This window comes from Cryptomeria japonica, chromosome 5, assembly GCF_030272615.1.
Source record: "Cryptomeria japonica chromosome 5, Sugi_1.0, whole genome shotgun sequence".
Lineage (NCBI taxonomy): Eukaryota > Viridiplantae > Streptophyta > Pinopsida > Cupressales > Cupressaceae > Cryptomeria > Cryptomeria japonica.
This window is the reverse complement of record NC_081409.1, coordinates 540,387,296-540,412,637: the sequence shown is the minus strand read 5'-3', so window position 1 is coordinate 540,412,637 and position 25,342 is coordinate 540,387,296. Positions and strand designations below refer to the sequence as shown.

Sequence of the window (25,342 nt, the reverse complement as noted above, 5' to 3'; positions counted from 1 at the left end):
GTAGAGTGGAGCTATTCCGCAGGGGGGCAACAAGCTGCAGATCGTGGTTGCAGATCGGTGAAGCATGGAATAGTTAACTAGTTGTTATTGATATTCACTTTGGCATTGCTGTCAAAGGGGGAGAAGAAGTGTATGATTGATGAGGAGAAGAATTGAATATGATTGATAGTTAGTTACCAGCTGAAGACATGGAGAAACAGTTGAAGGAGAGTACATGAAAAATGTAAACCGGGATTCCTATACCTTTGTATGTAAATTACTCTTAATCATCACAATCAAAAGGGTATTGATATTTGTATTGCCATCAATGCCAAAGGGGGAGATTGTTGGCATTGCATGAAGATTGCATTAACGAGGTATAATGTTGTCATTGATGTCAATAGTAACCGGTAATGGAGTTGTATTGCAACCGGTAGTGATGAAGTAATGCAATCTGCAGTAGAGAAGTGATGGAAACCGGTATTAGTATTTCAAGCAGAGTGATCAACCGATAACCCTAACCTGTTGATATGCCGAACCCTAACTGATGGAGCTTGGTGAATCGGTTGTGTTGATCTATGATCGAATGGTGATCTCAAATGAGTTATTATTGATGTTAGTAAAGTAGTTTAATGTTTTGGTTAAATGGTATGTGAGTTTCAAATCTGTTAAATTGTATCATTGATGTTCTAGTCAACCAGTAAACTTGACAGTGCAGTATCAGTTTTTGATACAATGTTTAAACCGGTTAGTTCAGTGAATGGTTTATGAGTTGGGATTAAGTTTGGTGAAAGTTTAGTTTGTTTTCTATCTACTGATTCACCCCCCTCTCAGTAGTTGACCAGATCCTTATTGATTCATCATATTATCATCATGATTATACATCCATTGTCTATACAAATTTTATTGCTCCACCATCTTGAATTATTTTCATGGTTGAGGTTTCGGCCTCATGTCTATGGAATTGACCCCCATATTTTAAGAAAATTAAAATTTGGTCAACTCCCACCTATTCTACTAACTATTGTGAGTTGACTAAGCACATGCTTGTGTAATTAAGTACAATGTGATTGTATTTAAAGACATTCATTTCCATTCATTACACACCATTATCACACATTTTAATATCTTCTCTCATCCTAGAGCACTTAAAGATCAACTAGTAGAAAAATATTTCAATTTGGTGCACTAAAAATGAATAATAGCTTGCACACTTATTCTAGGACATTGCTAGTTGTCTCTTGATCCTTTGCATTATCGTAAAGTTGATCTTTCAGGGGGCCGGTCTAGAAAAATATGAACTCTAGTGACTCAAACAACCCTTTAAAGGTGTTTATAAATATCATTAATCACATAATATAGTAGATAATGGCAAATTTAGTGAACCAAATAGTAGAAATACATAATCAACAAGATTAAATTTTTGTCGTAGGATGATAAATATGTAGATGTAGAAAAAAAGCGAAGATATGATCTTTATGTATACAAAGACATAAACCTTATACATAATAATAAGACATATACATAAAAAGTTACTATCACAAAAATAAAGACATCAAAATTTTAAAACTTACATCAAAATTATGCATCTTTCAATTAATCAAGCTGAATATCCCCACCAACTTTACCTTTATGTTTATAAATTAAAAGAAATTCAAGTTTGCATATGGCATTTTTCCAAGGTTAGCGTAGGTTAAGTTCAGGGAAAATTTATTTTCTTTACTTGCATTCAAGAAGGAAAAATAAAAATGAGAAGCCCAGAAAAACCATAGGCAATGGTACACATGTAGCCTTGAAGTTTCTGACACTGTTAAATAATAAAAAAGCTGTTCATCTTCTTAACACTTGTCACGATATTTGAAGCCCTGGAGTACGGTCTGCTAAAAACCGTATTGCAACTAGTATATCCGGACATTCAGGCATGGTTCAGACAATACAACTAGTCCCGACCAGTGAAGAGCTGAAAATCGACAAACTTAAAAGCCACGACTAAACAACCATCAGGCTTTGCATTGGTGATTTTAAGTTAACTTGGTTGCTCTGAGTGTTTGGAATGGCGTCTTACAAAAACAAACTGCAAGTATATACGCAGAGGATGCATTGGCCATTGCCGGTATATGAGAGTGTGAATGAGGGTTTTGACCATCTGCCAAATTTCAAGTGTTTTGTTACTGTTAATGGGCTGAGATACGAATCCAGTGGTTCTTACAGCCATAAAAAAGTTGCAGAACAGTCCGCTGCTCAGGCTGCCATACAGGATTTGGCTACCAAACATCCGGAATATAAGTTTGAGGTAATTCTTTTCTGGATTAACCCAAGTGTTCAATAGTTTTTGATATTTTGAGAACAATTTTCTAATGGCAGATTTGGAAGGGTTCTTATATACAAATTTGGTATTTTGCTTGGGGTGACCTTACAAACTTATCTTTCCATGGTTACGCATGATAACTGTGAAGAGATGCGGTTACACATGGTTACTCAGAATAGATGCTGTTATGGGAAGTGCATTTATATATGTAAACGTTTTTATGTGCAACTGTGCGTACATATGAACGTGTTTGGTTATTTTTGTGTGTTTCTATATACAAATTTTTAACCCTATTGTAAGGGAAACCCTTTTGGTGGGTATGCAGAGAGGAGATAATTAGGCCTTACTGTCGTTAGGGCGGGGTTAATTCCTCTTATGGTGTGAAGTGTGCATTGCTTGTGAGCAAAAAGTTGGTTGTTTCTATGTATACATCCATAGGCACCCATTGTGGTATGGTAGGAAAACTCTTTTGGTTTTATATGAAGAGTTATGTCATGGAGATTGTTAGTTGTAGAAGTAATTGCAAAGGGTATTTGATAGACAATTTTTTAGAAGCTTATATGAAGGAAATTTTAATTTATTTATGGATAATTAGGCCTTGCTGTTGTTAGGGCAGGCTGATTCCTCTTTTGACGTCGAGTTTGCTTTGCGTATGAGCAAACGTACTAGAGCTTGCGTAGTAGATCACTAAGTGTGTCCAGTGGCCAATGAAGTAACTTGGGTAAGTTTAAGAAGTGTCTAGTGTGGTTTTGAGCCCTTAGCCTTACCAGCTCAAAAAAAAATAATATTTATATCATAGTGTTGAGCCGGTAAGTCTGCCTGAGCTAGTAAGACCCAATTTGTGCCAAGGCAAAAACCTGGCAGGACTCATTCCTGCAGTAAACTGTAAAAACTTATCACAATCACTGTGAGAAATAATCGAAGTCATAACAAATGCCCAAAATCAGTCCCCCGTATTGCAAAAAATGTATTTTTGTTGCCAAGCTACAAGGAAGAAATTAAGAGGTTAGGATAGAATGATTGTGCGGGTATGGGGGATGTAGAGGCAGTTTTATAATTTTTAAGTTTTTTTTTTCTTTTTTTCCTAATACTTATTTCATTGAGTGCCTTTTAGACTCTCGAGTTTCAGGCTTATTTGTGAGTCCTGCTGACTTGCCACTTGAGTTTTTGCAGAGATTAGTCAAGTTTCCTGGGGTGAGCCAGCTGGACTAGTTTTAACCATTATAACTTGGGACCTCTAACTTGTTCATGTTCAACCTAGTCATGTCTGCTATACTTTGGAACCTCTACCATGGGATTGTGATGCTAAGGAAATCTTGGTTATCGTGGAAAGAAAGAGTGAAGTTGGACCGCATGCTCCTTACTAGTCCAGTTTTGCAAATCAAGGTGATATTTTCAAAACCGAGAGAATCCCGTAACTATGGTATATACATTGATGTATATACACATGCACATATGCATGTGCATAAAGGTGCACATGCATGCACAAATGATAACACACACACACACACACACTCCTCTATAACATTCTCTTGTAAAAGCTACAAATGCTTTAGGTTGGGTGTATAATTCCCAAATTTTGGTCAAGATATTATTGGGATAAAACAAGTCAAATTATTTTTTTACATCCACAAATACAAAACATGTAGTGTTGCAATATGCGTGCGTACACACAAATGTTGTTGCCTCCACAACAACAGTGTTACAAGCACCCAAATGCACATGGAAGAGGTACAAGAGTCACACATAGAGAGATACAACATAATTTCAGCGGGGAAGTAGTTGCAAGAATTTCAATGTGGTCTACTTTCCAAGTAGCACAACACACGATTAGAGAGTTGTCACCAGCTCAATCTATGAAGGATACACACAACACAATGCAGTTCTAGCACACAAAACACCAGAAGACTACAACAAGTAGACACCAGTTGGTTCATTTCTTAGATTCTTTAATAACGGTGAAGAGATCAGTAGATTCATTAAAAAAAGGAAGACAACCCATTTTCCATTCTTAGGACTTTCACAGGAATCCTACAATGATCATTTAATCATTAGGTTCAATTATTACATTCAATTAGTCATTACAACTTCACAAGCCTAAGAGGGAGATTAGGCACATTTAACCATAAAGCCTACTCATTCACACTTCAACAACACAAGGAGAGGGTGTTAGCAACAACTCATCCACATATGCTCTCATTCCTTTTCACTTATAAACACAACATTGATGGATAAGAGAAGAATACGATCATGTACCATAAATAAGAAGTTAAATCCTCAATTCAAATGTTGCAAGAGTCATCGCAATGTGCACAGCCAGCCATACATCTACTAAGGTAGCCACTCCAATTTGGAAAGCTGCAAATATTTGGTGCGACTTTAATTTCAGAATTCATCAAAATATTTCAGTTATTTTTGATTAAGGTAAGCAAGGGTTTTGAAGGGGCCTAGACTCTTTGACAAGAGGAAAGATTTAGCAATAAGAACAAGAAGACGACAAAGAACAGCTAGAGAACAACAAAGAAACTACAAAAGGGTAGGGCAATACAAAACCTTACAAACAACCAACCCAAAGTTTGGGTGGTTTATAAAATTGTTCCAATGATTTTTGTTTAACCACAGTAAAAGGATCTTTCTCCTCTAAACTTCTTTTATTGGAACAAGAAAAAATCATAAGATCACAAGCAATATCCTCTTCTAGCCCCTAAGCTTTAAAAGAGGAATCCAACATTGTATTCTCCACAAGAGATTGTCCTTTATTGTCTTCCTTTTGCAGCTCCTCAAAGGATGTAATAGATTCCTCAATAGTAGCATGAGCATGATCCTTTTTCCTCCAAACAAAATGGTGTTTCTTGTTGTCAGAGCAAGTCATAGAAGTATGGCCCACTGTATAACAACCACGACAAATAATAGGGGAGTCTTCGAGTTAAATTTGCTGCACACAAACACAATATTTGGTAGACAAGGTAATCGAAGAAGGGAGAACCCTGTCTTTCTCCATAAACATAGAATCTGGCAAACAACAACCACTTTTTGAATTTTGTGAGGTGAAAGGAAATACAAGAGCAAGGAAAGAAAAACAAAATCCAAGTAAGTTTATTGATGAAGTAAATGTTACCAAGAGAAATGCAAAAACCTTGGAGCAATCACCCAAATGTGAAGAAGGAGGCACAAGAACTTTTGAAAGGGGAAAAACAAAGAAAAACCCCTTGTGATATTATGAATGAGGCGATGTCTAAAATGTGAGAGAGAGAGAGAGAGAGAGAGAGAGAGAGAGAGCGAGAGAGCGAGAAGCTCTTTACAATAATATCATTAAGAAGAAATGAGAGAGGAGACATCTCTTAAATAGAGATGAGGAGAGGAGTTACAAAGTAACTCCCAAATCTATGAATGCCACCATTCATAAAATGTGTGTGCCATGTGTCCACATCCTCTTATGGAGGAAATCTAATATTCCTTAATAAAGGAAAATAAAAGAAATGACTTGTCCTCACACATGTACTAGAGGACAAATTACATGTAGGAATTCCAAAGGAATATCCTAAACTAAATACAAATAAACCTAAGCCAAGTAAAGATTAAATATTCTAACAAGATTAGTAGGACTATATTGCCCAAAACTATTGACAATAAGCATAAAAGATTTTTCATTCTAGAACTCCAAAGGCAGCCTTGACAATTTAACCCAAACAATAAACTTGAAGCCAATATCGTTCACCAGATTAAAGCTTGGTGACCAATTTTTAAGGCAAAGGCCATTCTTCCTTAGAACCAAGGACCTTCAAGAAGAGTCCTTGAACAATCTTCTAGATTGGAAAAGGAAAAGAGGAAAAAATTATTCAGCATAGTAATTACCTAAACCTGACCTCTTAGTTTCCAACTCCAAAGCACCCATCTTCTGATAGTATCAATATTGGGTTGATTTCTGCAGAATCTCAGAGCAAGCAAATTCCTAAGTCAAGTGGATGACTCGTAGTAAGAGAATCCAGGATATCAATTTTAATCCGCCCCTCCATTTCAACCTCAATAGAAAACCTAAGGAAATCACCCCCTTTAAAACACCCAACAGTCATATCATAGGTGTAACCTATTTGCAGGTTCAAAGCACCAAAATGGATAGCGGCCATACCATTGCCCTAATTAATAAAGTCAAATTGAAAAAAATCAGCGCCAACTACTAATTTTTTAACCTTTGAAACTTTCCGAGCATAAGCCACAAGCACTGTCTGATTGTCATTATCGTTGACTAAGATTCAACTTTTTGGGGGGAGAAGAAAGCCTTTTCTCAACCCCCATAAGAAATCTCCCTCAGGATCATCATCTGCACTTTAGCCACAGTCTTTGCATCAATCTCATGTCTTTGTGCCTTTAGATGGGCCTCAAAGAGAATATCAAGGAGTAGTTCATCCTCCTCACTAGACCATTCTCTCATCCAAACATCCTTATCAACATTAGAACCACCATTCTCAACAAAGCCTGAGTTAGATCTGCCATCGACAAAAACAAAGGATATATTGTCCTCCTTAGCCTAGTTGCGTGCCCAAATGTCTTCATTAGGGAAGACAACACCAAGGATGCCATTGCTAGAGCCGCCAGGAACACCATCGTCACTAGGATCACCATTGTTTGCATCCGTGTCACTTTCGCCTTCACCAAATTTTGCCTCGTGTAAAGCAATTTCGCCTTCGTTGCCTCTAGGGTTTGGTTATGATAATCATTTTTGAGATATTTTTGTAGACAATATTCATTGAAACAATATTTTTCATTGTAATTTTCTATGTGGTTTATTGCAATAAATAGAAAATAATTGTTAATGATTTCGGCATTGTAAGTCTAGATGGCTATGCAACCATGACATTAGAAGAAATTTTAAATTTTTTTTTAACATTATAATTTCTAATGAAATTTGTGCAGTTCTTTGCTAGTTTTAGTATTTGCAATTTGTTTTTGAAGGTTTGCTTCGAAAACTAGCTCCAATTATTTTTAGTATTCAGTTTGTTATTAATTTGGATGGCTTGCCGCTAAAATAAGTATTTCACTACTTATAGGTTTTTGTAATAGCTGTTATATTGAGTTGTGCAGCTTGCCATGAACAAACATTATCTAATTAGTTTAACCCCGTTTTACTATATACTCACTTGCTTACATTGAAGTCTTGGTGATCAAAAGGTGTTAAAGTTGCATGCTTGTTGAGAAAGTGAAAATAATATTTTTTTTCAATTCGGCACATAATTTTTTTTTTTAATTTGGCACATTACATCTAATGTCTGTGATTTCAATTATGAAATAATGCAAAGCACTAATCAGAATTAGTCTCTCAAGCAATGCACGAGCGATACTCTAATCAAACTCATACAACTCACAAAATGGCATTGCATTAGCCAAGCATGGCTCTAAACAAATATATCAGTGCATGAATATAATCATGAACCAACTATCAATTCCAAGTATGGGTTAGCACATATGTAATCATAGACATCTAATGTCAGAATTCAATGCAGACAACATCATAGATAATCCATCTACCCAAAAAGCCTTGGAAGCATTCTAAACATAAGCATTAAGAAGAATTCAAGACATGGTAGGAATTGCACAAGTGGACTGGACATCCTGTACCCCTAAAATTGCACTCTCTTGGAAGTCAACAAGGGTAGGATGAAAGTGCAACATGTAATGCCCCCTTTTAGTGGCCCTTCCAACATATTCAGAAGCTTCAACTTTCTCGGGGAGCACCATCCTTGTTAGAATGGAGTTAAGGTAATGTTGCTGTGATCAGGGGATCAAGATGAGTTTGTCGATGCTTTGTAGGGGCGGTTTCATCATTTTCGGCGCATTCCAAACTTCTTAGAGCAATATTCTATTTTTGGAAATATAAATTTTAAATTAGGTTAGGTCTTTTGGGGAACTTCTTAGTATGTTGGTGCATTCAGATTTCACTTTTCAGATATTTTTGTATATTTTCATTTTGTAACTTTGGTTGAAGGTGTGGAAAATAATATGATAGTTCTATAATTAAATGTTAAGTTCTCAAATAACAAAAATTAAAAGACAATTTATGTTAATTGGAGTCTAAAGTCACTTTTATGGAGCAAAAAAGATTATTATTTAAATAGTGATTTTAAAATGTTAATTTCCGGAGAGTTCCAGCAAGGGATTATAAAGGGAGGATGTGGAGGCTCATTTGGGCATTCTTGGCATTTGATATTTTATTGGAACCCCATTTCTGGAGGTTGAGCTGGCTTGTTCAACAACAACTCTAGGAAGAAAACCCTATAGCAAAGATTGGTTTCGGGAGTTAAAGATCTTCCCTAGTCAATATGGCATGATTCATTTAGAGTTATGATTTGTGTGGAAATGGAGGATTTGAACCAGATTGTTATATCTTTCAAATTCACAAGTTTTTTAGGTACAAATTGTTGAAGATTGTGAACAAAATAAATTTGTGAATTAGTGGTGTGTGTAAGAGGAGGATCAAAAATTATAGTGTAGCATGTGCAAAGGTAGAATGAATAAAAAATTATATAAATTGGGCTGATTTTTTCCTAGCTGTACCAATTTTGACTCCCTAAAAGAGGTTGTAGACTGCCTAAATCCTATATAAGGGAGCCAAAGCAATTGTTTGGAGGCTTAAATGCCTTTTGGAAACTCCAATGCAGCCATTGGTGGGTCCCAAGGGCTACTGTAGCAGTCCAAAAATGAGCTGGCACTCTCATCCAAGCCTACAGTACATGACATGTGTTGGCATTTTTGATGATTATGTTGTGATTGTCATTGATGGACACACACTTGCTATGAGATCACTTTTTGTATGTATGAGTTATGCTCAACCGGTATTTGTTTCAAACCGGTATTATGTTATAGTCTTTAGACTATCGGTGTCTTGCTGAAAGTGTTTACCAATCTCAAGCAGCATGAGGACCACAAGCGGTTCGAGGATCTCAAGCGGAACGAAGCAAAGGAACTAGAAGCGGCAGTTATCATTTTCCCAGTCTTCATTTCTGTCAACTGGTAATCTGTTTAATAGTTAAACCGGTATTACTCTGAGTTACCAACCGGTAATCGGTAAAGTTGTATAAACCGGTAATCGGTAAAGTGATGAGTTACCAACCGGTAATCGGTAAAGTTGTATAAACTGGTAATACTTTGTGATGAGTTACCAACCGGTATATCTTTGTGATGAGTTACCATCCACCGACACTTTGACGGTGATTTTGTGCTGTGTTACCAAATGTGTCTAGATACAATGAACCTAGGAACTTGCAATGTAATCCTATTGGACCGACATGAAATCGGATTCCTTTTAAGGACATTATGTCTAGGGTTTTTAGTATGTGGGTAGCTGTTAGGGTATGTGGTGGTTGATGAGTTCCTGTATGTACGATCTTAACAGAAAAGATCAAGTCTGTATGCTGTAACTAAGTGTGGATTTATTGAAGACTGAAGTAATGCTGAAATGCATTAGCAATGAGCTATCATGGATCTAACCAAGCAGACTGTGCTATTTGCTAGATCATTCACTTGTTGATTACTCACATCTTTGACAAGTTAGAAACCCTTAACCGGGTAGGCCCAGAAAAGCCTTTGTAAATCCTCTAACAAGGTGATTCACGTCTGTGAATCTAAAATCCTCTCACAAGGTAGTCTTTAATCGGACTTATCTCCTAACAGAGATTGAGATTCCTAACAGGATCTGTTCTGGTAAAGAACATTGTATGACCTTAACCGCTCTGGTTACTATTCTGCAGATAGTTACTTCTGAGTTTCATCTCACCGTGGTTTTTCCCATTTGGGTTTCCACGTCAAAATCTCGTGTTATGGTGATTGTGCTTCTGTGGGTGAATGCCTTACTTGCTGTTTGGTTTGCATTTGTGTTAACCGGTTTGCTAGTTAAACTGTTATACCGGTTTACTACTAGACTGATAAAGTGTTTGAGTTCAGTAATTTTTGGTATACTAATTCACCCCCCCCTTCTTAGTATTCATCATCATGAAGAGGTTGCAGCATTTTTTAGATTTATATACCATGTATTGGGCCCAATAAGGATGACATGGCACCCTCAAGGGATTCAAAGCCTAGTCAAATCTTCTGCAGTCACAACCATAGTTTCAAGATTTGTCGAGTACTTGGCAGGACTCTCCCAAGTTGCGGTCCTCAGGGCGGCCAAGGCAAGTTGACCAGGACTCCTGAGCTGCGTGTGGCTGAGTACTTGGTTCAGTTCTGCTCCAAGACTCCCGAGTCTTAGGCTTGGACTCTCGAGTCCTAAACCTGGATTCTTTGGCGCCTGAATGTAACAAACATAGTGACTGAAATTTCAAATTTTGAGAGTTCAAGGGTCAAATGATAGGTGTAATGTTTGAATTGTGACAAATTGATAGTCAAATAAGATTTTTATGTTCTCTAAATGCGTTGATTGCTTTTTCTTGTGTAATTATGAGGTTTTTTCTTCAGAGTTTGTACCGAGTTTTTTTGTCGAGTCCTGATTCCAAGTCAAAATTTTGGGCTGCTGGGTCGAGTCGGAGTCTGAGTTTTCAAACTTTGGTCACGGCTATCAATAGTTGTTGATAATTCATTTAGAACTTGTACCACCTTAAAAGCCTACTGTACATCACTGTGGAGAACCGTACCATTTCTAGGAAGGGTCAAAGTGATGAAGACTGCTGATTAGGACTATCAACCAGCTCCTGTTTGAGGTCAGCAATTAAAATATTAAGAATATTTGAAGTTTTGAAAATATAAATTAATTCCGTTTGGAATTTTTGAATACTTAAGTCTACAACAGCAGTGAATGAATTAATCTTTGGCTAGTATAATGTACATCAATCAGTAATTATTTGAAAAGAAGAGTTATTGCTAGTATCTGGAGTTGGTAAATGTAACTTTTTGGTGACTATTTGTAACAATCTGTTGAAATAATATTGGCTGCAAAGTGTTTGATGAAAAGTCCATTTGAAGTTCTATGACAATGCTATGATTTTATGCTTGTAAATTCTAGTAGTAATAAATTTTAATGTTTGTGCTTAGAAATGCTTCATATCTGATTAATTACAGTGTTTGATGAAATGCCTGATCAACTATAACTTGTGAAAATTGCAATATTTTTGGTTTAAAATTTGGGGCAGTATATTACAGTGGTATTAGAGCATAGTATCCTGCCAGCTAGTGGGAATTTGTGGCACTTTTTTGTTAGCAGAAATTTCTTATGCAGCCACAGGGTTCATGAAAGTACTATTTTAGAAGAAGGGCAAACGATTCACTATAGAGCAACTGGATATTGAAGAGGAAGTTCCTATTGCAGATTTGTTTGTTGAGGGAGCTCCAGGAAACATGGGTGATAGGAGAGACTAAAATGAGGGTAGTACAATTAAAATAGGGCAGCAACAATTAGTTCAGATGATGACACATATGATGCAAAATATGAATGCTGATTAGAACAATAAGAGCAACAATGACAATTAAGGGAATAATGGAGAAGCCAACAATGTCAACATACTTGCTAACAATAATTCTAGGGAAGCTAGTGGGACAACAACTAGACCTCTAATGCCCACTTTTCTATGAAATGAAGTTGCAGCAAAAGGAAATTAGCAGGATGTAGAAGATGGCTTTGTGGATTGGCTACACGAGTATGAGTCATTGGGTGCAAATTTTTATGCTGCCATGTCCTTACAAGATTTGTATCAACTCAAACTAAGAAATAGACCAGGAAGAGACAAGGGCCCTAATAGCTAAGATTTACAGAAGAGGTTGGGTGAGCTCTCTATTCCCACTTTTGATGGCTCTAGCAAATGCATAACTAGATCACGGGTTCAGAAACTTTATACTTAATTCTCATTGCCCTATTTTTGAGAATGAGGCTTTCAAGTATGCCTCTTTGCACTTGGATGATGATGCACACAAATGGTGGTATCATGGGATGTTGACACAGGGTCATAACCTCGTTAACTGCAATGTGGAATTTGGCCAGAGATTTATAGACGAATTCAATAAGAAGGATCCAGAGATACACTTCCGGAAGTTAGCCCATTTGAAAAATCAATGTACAATGGATTCTTATGTGTCAGAGCTTCAAAGGCTGTCAGTTATGGTTCTTGATTTTTCAGAGAGGATATTGATAGTCCTTTTTATTGAAGGGTTGACAGAACCATTACATAGCTGGGTAAAGGCATTTGACATGGTTTCTTCCTTTTTATTGACATGGTTGACAGAATTTAAATGGATTAAACTATGTAGTATTTCGTGATGGTGGTGCTTCTCACAATTACATTGATGAGGGCGTAGTGATAAAAAGGGATCTGCATGCAGAAGATTTTGAAGGCTTTGATGTGGTAGTGGCTGATTGGTTTACCATCCTTTGTAAGAAGAAGATCAATAAACTCAGCATCCTCATTAGTGAGCTTACATTTTGTGACATAGTTCTTGGACTCCAATGGTTGAATGCACTGGTTGAAATTTCTCAAAATTTTCAGACCATGGAGTTAAGTTTTTAGTATGAGGGGAAAGAGGTGACATGGAAGGGTATCCCTCACACTCTACTTCAGCCAATGACAGCTAAAAGAATGAAAGTTCTCAATTCCCAATGTTCCATCATAGCCTTGGGTAAGCAAACAAATTCTTATTTGTATAACATGGGAGGCGAATTCGCTAAGGATGTTAGTGGTTTATTTTTTAGACAAATATAGGACAGCAGATTTTTGCATGATTATGGCCATCAATCAAGGACTCTAGGTTAAAATAATTTTTTTTTTCATGAGTTTAAAATAATTTAAAGTATTTATTAGAGTGGCACAATGGAAATAGAGGAGAGCAAAGCCGATGTTTGGTGAATTCGCTGCATACTTGTAGAAGATTGCTATAGTGTTGGTTAGATGTTTGAAGGATGTTTCAATTGCAAGTGTGATACAACATAGCGTGTCAAACAAAAGATTCACAAACCTCTTAGGCTGATTTGGGATCCTAGAATTTCAAAGAATTATATCCAAGATTAGTTAGTGATTGAGTGGAGATTGCTTGTGGACAAGCAATCTTTGGGAAGGGAGGACTATAGTGTCCCCTTTTTGTGGCTCTTCCAACATCTTCAGAAGCTCCAACTTTCTTGGAGAGTGCCATCCTTGTCGGAATGGAGTTAAGTTAATGGCATTGTGTTCAAGGGATCAAGATGAGTTTATTGATGCTTCCTTATGGTAAAATCATCATTTTAGGTGCATTCCAGACTTCTTGGAGCAATATTCTATTTTTGTAAAATATCAATTTTAATTAAGTTGGATCTGTGGTGAGCTTCTAAATATGTTGGTGCATTCAGATTTCATTTTCAGGCTATTTTTGTATTTTTCTTAACTTTGGTTGGAGATGCAAAAAATAATTTAATAATTAAATGTTAAGTTGTCGAAAAGTAAAAAATAAAAGACAACTTATTTTAATTATTTAATTGGAGTCTAATGTCACTTTTATGGAGCAAAACGGATTATTATTTAAAAAGTGATTTAAAAATGTTAATTTCCAAAAGTTCCACGAGGGATTAAAAAAGGAGGATTTGGAGACGGCATTCTTGGTATTTGATATTTTACTGGAACCCCAGTTGTGGTGGTTGAGCAAAATTGTTCAACAATAGCCCTAGGATGAAAACCTTATGATGAAGATTGCTTTCGGGAGTGAAAGATCATCCCCAGCCAATATGGTGTGCTTCATCCAGAGTCATGATTTCCGCTGAAATGGAGAAATAGAGGATTTGAACCAGATTGTTGTATCTTTCAGATTCACAGGATTTTCAGTTAAAAATTATTGAAGAGTTGTGAACAAATAATAATTTGTGAATTAGTGCAGTGTGTGCAAGAGGAAGGTAGAACAAAAATTATATTGCAGTGTGTGCAAGAGGAAGGTAGAACAAAAATTATATTGCAGTGTGTGCAAAGGTGGAATGAATTAAAAATTATGTAAATTGGACTGAGTTTTTTCCCTGTTGTACCAAGTTTGACTGCCTAAAAGGGGTCTTACACCTCCTAAATTCTATATAAGGGAGCCAAAGCTTGTTAGGCCTAAAAGATTTTTGGAAACTCCAGTGTAGCCATTGGTAGATCCTAAAGGCCAACGCAGCAATCTAGAAATGAGCCTCCACTCATCCAAGCTTGCCATACATATCATGAAGAGGTTGCAGCATTTTTTAGAGTTCCAAACCATGTATTGGGCCCAATAAGGATGATGTGGCATCCTTGAGGGATTCAAATCACAGTCAAATCTGCTGCAGCGAAGTAGAATGGAGTTGCAGCTATCAAAAGTTGCTGATTATTCATTTAGAAGCTGCTGTACCACCTTAAAAAGCCTGCCGTACATCATTGTGGGGAGCCATACCATTTCAAGGAAGGGTCAAAGTTATGGAGATTGCTGATTAGGATTATCAACCAGCTCCTGTTTGAGGTCAGCAATTGAAATGTTAAGAATATTTGAAGTTCTGAAAATATAAACTCTGTTTGGAATTTCTGAATACTTGTTTACAACAGCAATGAATAAATTAATCTTTGGCTAGTAGAATGTACATCAGTCTGTAATTAATTGAAAAGAAGAGTTATTTCCTGCATTTATAGTAGGGAAATGTAACTTTGTGATAACTATTTGTGACAATCTGTTGAAATAATATTTGGTTGCAAACTGTTTGACAGAATATCTATTTGAAGTTCTGACAAGGCTATGATTTTATGATGGATTTATGACTGTAAATTCTAATAGCAACAATTTTGAATGTTTGCACTAAAAAACGCTTCATATCTGAATACCTGCAAAGTGTTTGACGAAATGTGTGAGCACCATAACTCGTGAAATTCACAATACTTTTTGGTTTAAAATTTGGGGCAATATATTACAGAACACCAACCCTATTGCACACCACCGAAAGAAATTGATACTTGAACAAAATTTCATCCACAGAACATGTAGCAAGGGAGAGCATCAAACACAGAAGTATGGTTCCTTTCTACATTACTTCAATACTCCATTTCCATATCTCAAGAGGATTTACTTAAATTTTATAGCAGCAGGATCATATCTAGGCACAATATTACCACAAACCTTACACGTAAATCTTTCACATGATAGAATTGATAGCATCAATATTTCTATGTGAGCAAATAACAGCTTTCCTCTTTGGTGCTTTACCATCCAAGATGAGTAAATAATAACATTCCACCTTGGAGCTTCAGTATCGAAATTCATAAAATAAGAACATCCAACCTTGGCTCTCGAATATTTAACACGAGAATATTCCACCTTGTAGGTTCAATATCCAAATTGAGTAAATAAGAACATCCAACCGCGCTCTCTAATATCCAAGATGAAAATTCCCACCTTGGCTCTCTAACATCCAAGATGAGAACATTCCCCATGCTGTAGTCCCTTATACGATCCACCAAAAATTCAACTTGGACATGGTAGAGAAAGAACATTGCACAACACAAGTTTAATATACTCAAACATCAAAGGAAATTAAATATAGCCACCACAAATTCAAAAATAAGATCAAAATGGAAGAAATTTCATTTGCAACAATAAGGTAAACAAATGAATTTCAATTTCAACAATGGATCCAGCATAACCACAAGAGTTATGTGATAAAATTGCATTAAAATTTTGTGTCTAAGCTAATCACACCCAAGGATGAAGATAATTAATGGTAGCCCTCACAAGCAAATCGTAAGTCCATCAATAGTTGAAAGAAATGTGCATAATCTCAGAATTGCACATTTACATACACTAGGTGATTGACTTAAGTCATCGGCAAGAGAGAAGGGTTATAATGGTTTGGAATATATCAAGTCTTCCCATATGCTATGCAGCTATCCCCTTTTCATTTAGGCAATCAAACATGACAACAACAATTTACTCATGTTCTCAGAGCATATGTAGTAAACGAAGTAGTACTTAATTTGTGCTTTCATGTTACCTTGTAACAAGTCAATTGTGTCCTCTCACATCCCAACAACACATCTTGGCCTTCAGTATATCAGAACACGTGTAGGATGACATCTTAATACTTCCACATCAGAACATTGATACTACAGAAACTACTCTTGCCCTTGGCTCTTTATTATCTAGGATGAGAAAATAGTAACGCTCCACCTTAGTACTGTAATATACAAGATGAGTAAATAATAACACTCCACCTTGGTGTATATCACATCTTGATTTGCTCATTATAATCACACAAGTAGACTCATCAATACTTGATCACAAATATACTCATATGAAATCGAGCATGCAAATCGTCAATATTCCTAACTATCTTAGAATCATAGTTCACTTGACATTGCATGGCATAAATCAAAATTTATAACTACTAATACTATCTTAATGCTGATTCTTTCCAGCATAACACACCCCATAACCAGCAACATATAACAACTAAGTTAGAGCAAACCTATACTTTTAATGTACAACGAATCTTGAAGTTGACATGACCTCTAGTACTAAGTATGCAAATCAAGAGTAGGTACTAATTGTAACGTCTACCTACTAAATAACAAATAAAATATGGAAATCAATGAATAAAATGAAAATAATGTAGATCTTATCTTATTAGAAGGAGACAAACATTTGACTGATAATTTTTTCCCCTTTAAATATAAAATAATCCTACAATCATTATAGCTAGTACAAGTCCATTTACAATAGTCTGGCATAACTTTAAAACTAAAATAATTTTTTGTTACAAATATAGGTGCACTCATATTGAGACCAGGTTTGCACATTTCTTTGCCATTTTTGCAACATGCACTGTAGCACAGGTAACTGATTTGTTGTTCGGGGAAATTTTCTGACTTCATAGGATGCCTAGGAGTATAATCAGAGAGGCACAACAAGTTCCTAAGCCTCTTTTGGTAGGAACTTTTCAAATCTAGTGTGAGTGAACTCACTCCCAGCACTAGTTACCATCCACAGATAGATAGGCAGATGGAGATAGTGAACAAATTGGTGGAAGGGTATCTCATGAACTACATTTCAGAACAATAGAGAGCATGGGTGAAGTGGCTGCACCCTGAAGAGTATTGCTATAATTCTACCTTGTATTGTTATAATTCTATCTATCATATGCCAATCAGGATGTCACCTTTCAGGGCATTGCATGTGTACACGAGACCTAATTTTGTTGATTTGCTCCTTGGGGATTATAGAGTGCCTAATTCAAGAGATTTGCTTCAGGAGAGTCAAGATAGCATGAAGTCATGGAAGGAGAATTCGCAACAAGCAAAAAATCAGCAAAAGTTGTATGCTGATCAGCATCATATAGAGCGCAGTTTTGAGGTAGGTGACATGGTTTACTTGAGGCTCCAACCATACAGATAGTCCACTCTCAAGAAGAGTAGGTCGAAGAAGATTAAGTCTCGGTTCTATGGTCCATTCCAAATTTTTAAAAGGATTGGAGAAGTAGCGTATGAGCTAGACTTACCGACTAGTAGTAGAGTGCACAATGTGTTTTATGTGTCTAGGCTCAAAAAGCTACTTCGACATAATGTTGTTCCTTCATTAGAATTGCCACCATTAGATGAGGAGGGGAAGCTAATATTGATTCTAGAGGCCATTATGAGTGCAAGTAGTGTACTCTATGGAAGAGGATCATTAAAGAGTACTTGGTCAAGTGGAAGAATGTAATGTCCCCTTTTTGGGACATTGGGAAAACCCATTAAATAATTAAGTTTAAGTTGTCTAAACATAATAATTTAAAAGACAACTTAATTTAATTATTTATTAAAGAAGATTTAAGTGACTTTAGTGTCAACATCAAATTATAAGATAAAGTCACTTTATTCATAAAAGGGAATTCCAAGAGGTAGGCAGTGGGCAAACGAAGAGTCACAAGGTTGTGCTTTAAAAGAACATTGAGAGGCTCATTCGAGGTATGCTTGGATTATGTTTGAAATTTGATCTTTTGGAGAGTTTCTGGGAAGCTCTAGTTTTCAACAAGTTTGAGGATGCAAACCCTCGAGCTTGGAGGCAGTGGACAGAAACCCGTTGTCAGTGGGAGTTATCATTCAGGTGGCTAACTCTGTGCTTCAGGTTTTATTTACTGATTATCCAATCAAACTGTAAGTTCTGGGCTACGATTGGATTATGTTGTTGTTGCTCTATTAAAGGATTTGAGGTTATATTCATATCTAAACTTCAGGAAACCTATAATCTGAAATTTAATGATTTTCAGTGTATTTTTGGTGAATAAATTGCAATCAATTTCATGCAAATTGTATGTTGAATTTCTGTGGATTGTCTGATTAAATTTCTGGAATTAATATCCCTAGGGGGATATTTCAAAGAATTTGCTAGTAGAGGATGCAACATGGGAAAATGAGTTAGGTCTTGCAGCATCTAGAGTTGGAATTACTTGGGGATAAGCAATTTTGGGGAGGGTGGATTGCAATGCAATTTCTGCTCATATTCTTTGATGATATCCTCATACATAGCAAGACTTGGGAGGATCACCTTAAACACATTGATGAAGTACTGGGAATACTTGAACAAAAGTCACTCTATGCTAAAGCATCAAAATGTGAATTTGGATTAAAATAAATCCTATACTTAGGCCACAAGATCAGCGAACAAGGGGTAAGCGTTGATGAAGAAAAGATCAAGGCTATTAAGGAATGGCCTAAACCCAAAACTTTGACCCAACTAAGAGGCTTTATAGGACTCTGCAGTTACTACAGGAGATTTGTTAAGGGATTCTCAAAAATAGCAGCACCCCTTATGGATTTGACCAAAAAGGGAGTCTTTGGATGGAATGAACAAGCCCAACAAGCTTTTGAAGACATCAAAAAGGCCATGAGTTCATGTCCCGTACTAGCTGTTCCCGATTTTTCTCTACCTTTCGAGCTACAATGCGATGCATCAGGAGAGGGCATCGATGCAGTCCTCATGCAAAATAAACACCCAATTGCTTTTGAAAGTAGGAAGCTCCACCCTACTGAAAAATCCTACTCTATCTATGACAAGGAGATGTTGGCAATCATGCATGCCTTGGCAAAATTTAGGCAATACTTGGTTTGTGGAAAATTCTTGGTTAAAACCGATCACAACAGTCTACAGTTTTTTCTAAAGCAAAAAGATTCAAATGACCAACAACAGAAATGGGTAAGCAAATTACAAGCTTACAACTTTGACATTAGAATATGTAAAAGGAAAAAATAATGTTGTAGCAGATGCACTCTCTAGAAGGTCATATTTGTGTGCCATAACAGACGTCACAACAGATTGGAAACATTCCATAATTGCGGAATACGCCAAAGATTCTCATACCAATGATATCATGGAGGGAAACAAACAATCCAAAGATTATAAGGTAGTAGAAGGAGTTATCTTATATAAGAATAGAATATACCTTACTCCAGGCTTGAAAATGAAAACAACCATCATCAAAGAATTTCATGACAATCCCCTATCAGGACATCAAGGGTACTACAAAACATACAAACAAGTAAGAGAAATGTATTTGTGGAAAGGACTTAAGAAGGATATACTTAAGCATGTCCAAGAATGTATGACGTGTCAAAGGAATAAAACAAAACAGACACATCCCGTTGGTCTACTTCAACCACTGTCAATACCAGATCAAAAATGGGAATGTGTCTCCATTGATTTTATAGTTGGCCTTCCCAAAGTACAAGGGAAAGACTGTATATATGTGGTAGTGGATCGCTTAACCAAATACGCACACTTTATGGCTATCTCTATCGAATACAGAGCACCCCAAGTTGCAGAAGTGTTTTTCAGAGAAGTATTTAGATTACATGGATTGCCAAGAAACATTGTTAGTGACAGAGATAGCAGATTTCTGAGCATGTTTTGGCAAGAATTCATTCGTTTGACAGGCACCGAATTGACACCTAGTACAAGTTATCATCCTCAAACAGACGGACAGACAGAAATTGTTAATAAGTGGGTAGAAGGATATTTACGAAACTATGTTACAGGACAACAGAATGCCTGGGTGAAATGGCTACACCTTGGTGAGTATTGTTATAATACCACACATCATCTATCCATTGGAATGAGCTCGTTCAAGGCACTATACAGTTACGAAGCCACTTCTTTCGGAAGTTTGATCCTTCTGGAAGGCAAAGTACCAAGGGCTAAAAACTTTGTACAACAAAATCTGGACATCATGAGAGTACTCAAAGATAACCTCCACCATGCACAAAACCAGCAAAAGATTTATGCCGACCGCAGCAGGATTGATCGGGCATTTGAAGTTGGGGATTGGGTTTTCTTGAGGTTACAACCTTATAAACAAGGATCCATCAAAAGTAGTGGAGCAGAGAAACTTAAACCAAGATTCTACGGACCCTACAAAGTTCTAAGAAAAATTGGGGAGGTAGCCTATGAATTGGAATTGCTTGAGAACAACAGACTGCATAATGTTTTTCATGTATCCAGACTTAATAAGGTCCTTGGCCAACACATCACGCCATGTGACGAACTACCCCCACTCGATGACTGAGGGAAACTCATCCTAGAACCAGAAAGGGTCCTCAACATGCGAGAAAAAAAGCTGAGGAACAAGATTATTCTGGAATACCTGATCAAGTGGAAGGGTCTAACCGAAGAGGACGCCACTTGGGAAGGGGCAAAAATCTTTGAACACCCAAACCTTCAGTTGCTTGAGGACAAGCAAATTTAGGAGGGGTGGACTGTGATAACCCTATCTAGATATGTAAATCATGTATAGTAATTAAATACTTTCAAGTAATTGCATTCACACCTAGACTTAATATTTATTCTATTGAATTTAACTTGTCACAAAATATGTTACGAATATATGAATATCATGTTGTTGGTATATTACATACACTTCTATTAGTTATTGGTTGATTATGACTACATTTAGTTAATCGCATAATGCATTGTTTAATATTGGGTATATACTAAATTGGATTGATTATTAAACTTAGATGATTCATCAACATTGCTGTTTATACTTAACAATTGTTAATGGGATTTACTTCCACCATAACGTTAATCACTAATCACCAATAGAAGCCGCGTCTCCTATTAGAGTCACATCTTAGTGGCGTTTCTATTCGAGTCGCGACTTATTGGAATTTATATATATACTAAGGTTAGCAATTCGATAAGGGATATATAGAAAGGGGGGGAATCTCTGCGGGAATAACCGGAGATTGATATTGAGGATTACTAAATCCCAATGATCTACTAAAACACTTTAGCCTTACATCGCCGAGGCACTATGAAGGACGACACAGACATAAGTCTGACCTGACAAATCTATTAACGGGTATGTGAGAATACCTTATCTAAACAATACTATGAACAGACTTTAATATAATCAAATATACATATGAATACAATACCATCCTTATTATTATCATGTATTGAGGAGAAGAGCAGGGATGTGGTCAGGGAAAGGCCTGTGTAAATCCAACCAATGAGTTGTCCCAAGAAAGCGTAGGGATCGGCGACCTTGAGCACCTTGCGGGCGGGGCTCGAGAAAGGCTTAAGGGCTTGGATCTGACAACTTGAGGGAAGCCATTGAGTTTGGTGTCAAAGCAACCCGTCCCCGTCTTGTATCTTCTCTCAAACTGAGCACATAATAAGACTGGCATGTTACTGATGATTTATTAATATTCACAATATTAGCATCTTGTATTTACCTCTCGAATTAAGTTAAATTATTACTTTACTTTCAAATTTCCAATTCTTGTACAATGAACATAGTATACTGATGTCTGAATTGGTAAAACTTACTTGGGGACATTACACCCTTCCTAAGGACTTCAACATGGTGATTGTTAGCCTATTCAATGGGTTCCCATAGGCTAATGATTAAGTGTTGGGCACTCATGGTGATAGTTTGATCCAACTTATTCGGCGATGATAGGTGTTGTATTGATCTCAATCAGTTGAGATTCACATAATGTCCTCTTTTGTAGTGGATTTGGATAATTTGTCCATACTTAACTATTTTTAGCAAGTCTTAGGCTAGACATTGACCTTGCTAGTTGGCACCATTTCTATTTTGGTATGTCAATTAGAGCAAGTGATGATGATATTTTTCTTTTTAATGTGGTCCAAAGCATTTAATTTAAATAACATTAAGTTATAAAGTTAAATTAAATATTTAACGTTAATGTTATTAAATTTATTAATATTTCTGTATATGGGCACTGTTGATGTGTGTTTTGTGACACCTTACAACACAAAATAAAATATTAAACTTTAATGTTATTTAATTTTTTAATATTTGTGTATATGGGCACCGTTGATGTGTGTTTTGTGACACCTTACAACACATAATAACATATTAAGTATCTTATCCTCTCTTGAACAAAATCTCCTCAAATGCTAAACTTCATGATCAAACGAGGTGACTCCAAGGTTCCTATAGTCAGGTCTTGACTTTATATATGGGTAGACTCAGTGTATAGATGTGATTGTGATTGCTGGAATCACAAGGGGACTTACGTTTTGCTTGAACTCCGCTGGAACATGGATTCTAATTGACTTGAGAAAAAGGCAGAAGGATAAAGGGTTGAGAAAGACTACGCTACTCCTAAGATCAATGATGATGATGAATGCTACTTAGATAGACAAACTCCCTCAAATCAAGCCTTGCTTTGTTATGATGACAACAACTACACAAGATTGATGCAATATTTTAAGTAAATAGAAGATTTTCATATTGCGAATACATCACCCAAATGCCTAATGCTGGCACAACTTGAACAAGTATTCACTATCAAACTTAGCATAATAACGAGGTTCAGGCTAACTTTGCACTGTGATTTACAATCAGCAAACCACAAAAGTATGAACTGAGGAATTCATCACGATATCTTCATAAGCATCCACCATGATCAATGAACTCTAATTAACTGTGAGAAGTAGCAAGAAACCATGCAAAATTTAGAAACACAACACATACATCCACCATAACTTCAATGAAAGTATTGAATTGATTTCAACATAACTTGGCAACTATTACAAGCTTCCTTCTCCTACTCTACTCTACTTCTGATTTCTAATTATGAACTTCTAACTATTGACTAGCCACTACTAACCTTTACAAATGAGGAGACTGAGCCTTATATAGAGAGCTCATTACATTTCAATGGTTCAAATTGATTCTCAAGTCAATGGCCAAGATTGAAAAATTATACCTAATTAGGGTTTGTTACAACGAACTCCTTGACCAATGAGATAATTACAATGAATAGGACACGTCCTTTGAATGTCGACCAATGAGTGATGAAGTTAGGTATGTTGGACAAACTTCAATGCATTGCCATGTGTCACTTGATCCTTCTTTGAAAGAATCAGGTTCAATGTATCTGGACATGACGTGGCACGATCTAACAAGTTGGATGATGACTAGGATGCCATCTTAGCTTGTTCCTTGTACTAGCAATAATTCTTGGATTTTAAGAGGAAATTCAAGATTGTCTTATGTTTTTCCTCTTCAAATTTTTATCTTGAAGGTCCTTGAACTTGTCTTTGAAGTCTTGACACCTTTAAGTGTTAGATCACTATATCAGCTTCCTTGCATGATTTGATTCTTCTCCATGTCTTGGACTTCTTGAAATAATTTTCTCCTTGACACCTTTTGATCTTTGAAATTTCTTATCTTGGACTTGGATTCCTTGGTGTAGTTATGCATTGTATGTTATGATTGTATCCTCTTTGAAGTTCTTGAGCTTGTTTTCTTTAGTTGAGTAATCCTCCATGTTGTTGAGTTCCTTCTCCTGATGAAGAATGTGTTGTCATAAAATTTTTGTCAAAAAATAAAAAAATTACTCTGGCACACTTCCTGAGGTAGAATTTCGCCTTATCCCTGGACTGGACTAATCCCCAGTCCATCCTCAAACCACGTTTCAAATTTCATCACATTTCGAGTTCATTTGCTATGTCATTCCTTCAATTTCGGGTTTTTTCTCCCTTACTGCAGGTGGGAAATTTTCCTTAAGTTGCAAGTTTTAATGTTTTCCTTTGTTTTAGTCTTGTAGGGAAATGTTTAGTTAATTACAAGCGCACTTTATGAAAAATAGAACTTGTAACTTACTTTTTATTTCCCCCTTGTTGCTTTTTGACTTTTAAGTCATTGTAGGAACTTTTTAGACATATTACAAGTGAACTTTAAATTATAAAGTTTAAATAAAACTTGTAATTCTTGTAAAAAGTTCCACTTAAGTGATTTAAAGTTATGGTAGGGGTTTTTCTCCTCCATTACAAGTTTTATAAAGTCACTTTAAGTTGTAATAGGGATTTTATTTGCCTATTACATGTTTTATTTTGTAAGTTGGTTTTGTGACTTGTAAAGAGATTTCTAGTCTTTTGTTGAGTTGTTTAAAACTTGTAATGGGAGTTTTATTTCCCTATTACAAGTATTTTAAACTTGTTGTTTGCTCTCACAACCCCGATTTTGCCTTATGCATGAAGAAGTGACATTTTAAAACTTGCAAATGGGTTATAGAAACCCGATTTCATGTGTTCTTTGCAATTTTAAACTTGTCATTCTTCCTCAAAAACCCGACCAGCAATATTGGAGGGTTTTGTTGAAGATTTCCAACGATTTTTGTGGAGAAATTCAAGGAGGAGGAAGGCGTTTTGATTTCAAGCCTATTTTCATGCATTTTGAAACTCCCTCCATGCCATTTGGAAGACATTATCTCTGTTTTTATGGCGTGTTAACAACAAAAACGTGTTTGTGAAATGCCACGATTTGCCTCATTCAAGTGCCACGAATCTTGTTTTTCCTAAATTGTTTTGGCTTGTCTTGCCTAAGCGTGGAGATTGGGTGCTTTACTTGACCGATTCTTCATGCTTTTAATGGGCGTTTTGATTCATATGGCGTTTTTTCAAAAACGTGGCTAGGGTTTGGAGTGTGGTTTGTTGTCTATTTAAGAGATTTTCTCTCCTCTTTCAAGGATTGTTTCTTATTCTTGGGAGGTCGTTTTGATTGATCAAGGTATGTTCTCTTCTCTTTTTCTTGTTTTGGTTTGTTTTGGTTTCCTTGATCAAGTTGTATATATGTTTTGTTTTGTTCTTGCCTAAAATCGGTTTTGT

The 25,342-nt window shown here is 36.3% G+C and overlaps 1 protein-coding gene across 6 annotated transcripts in view; it reads left to right on the top strand.

Moving 5' to 3' along the window:
* Positions 1-1,656: 1,656 nt before the first annotated feature.
* Positions 1,657-25,342, top strand: part of LOC131034556 (double-stranded RNA-binding protein 4) — an 89,135-nt gene continuing 65,449 nt past the window's right edge. For 2 of the 6 annotated variants that reach the window (XR_009103809.2, XM_057966070.2), the window contains exon 1: positions 1,657-2,272. Coding sequence is in view for 5 of the 6 variants with exons in the window: in XM_057966070.2 (XP_057822053.1) it covers positions 2,033-2,272 (240 nt within the window). In the remaining variant the exon portion in view is untranslated. The remainder of the gene's footprint in view (positions 2,273-25,342) is intronic. The other 4 variants (XM_057966069.2, XM_057966068.2, XM_057966072.2 and 1 more) reach the window with 2 other exon arrangements.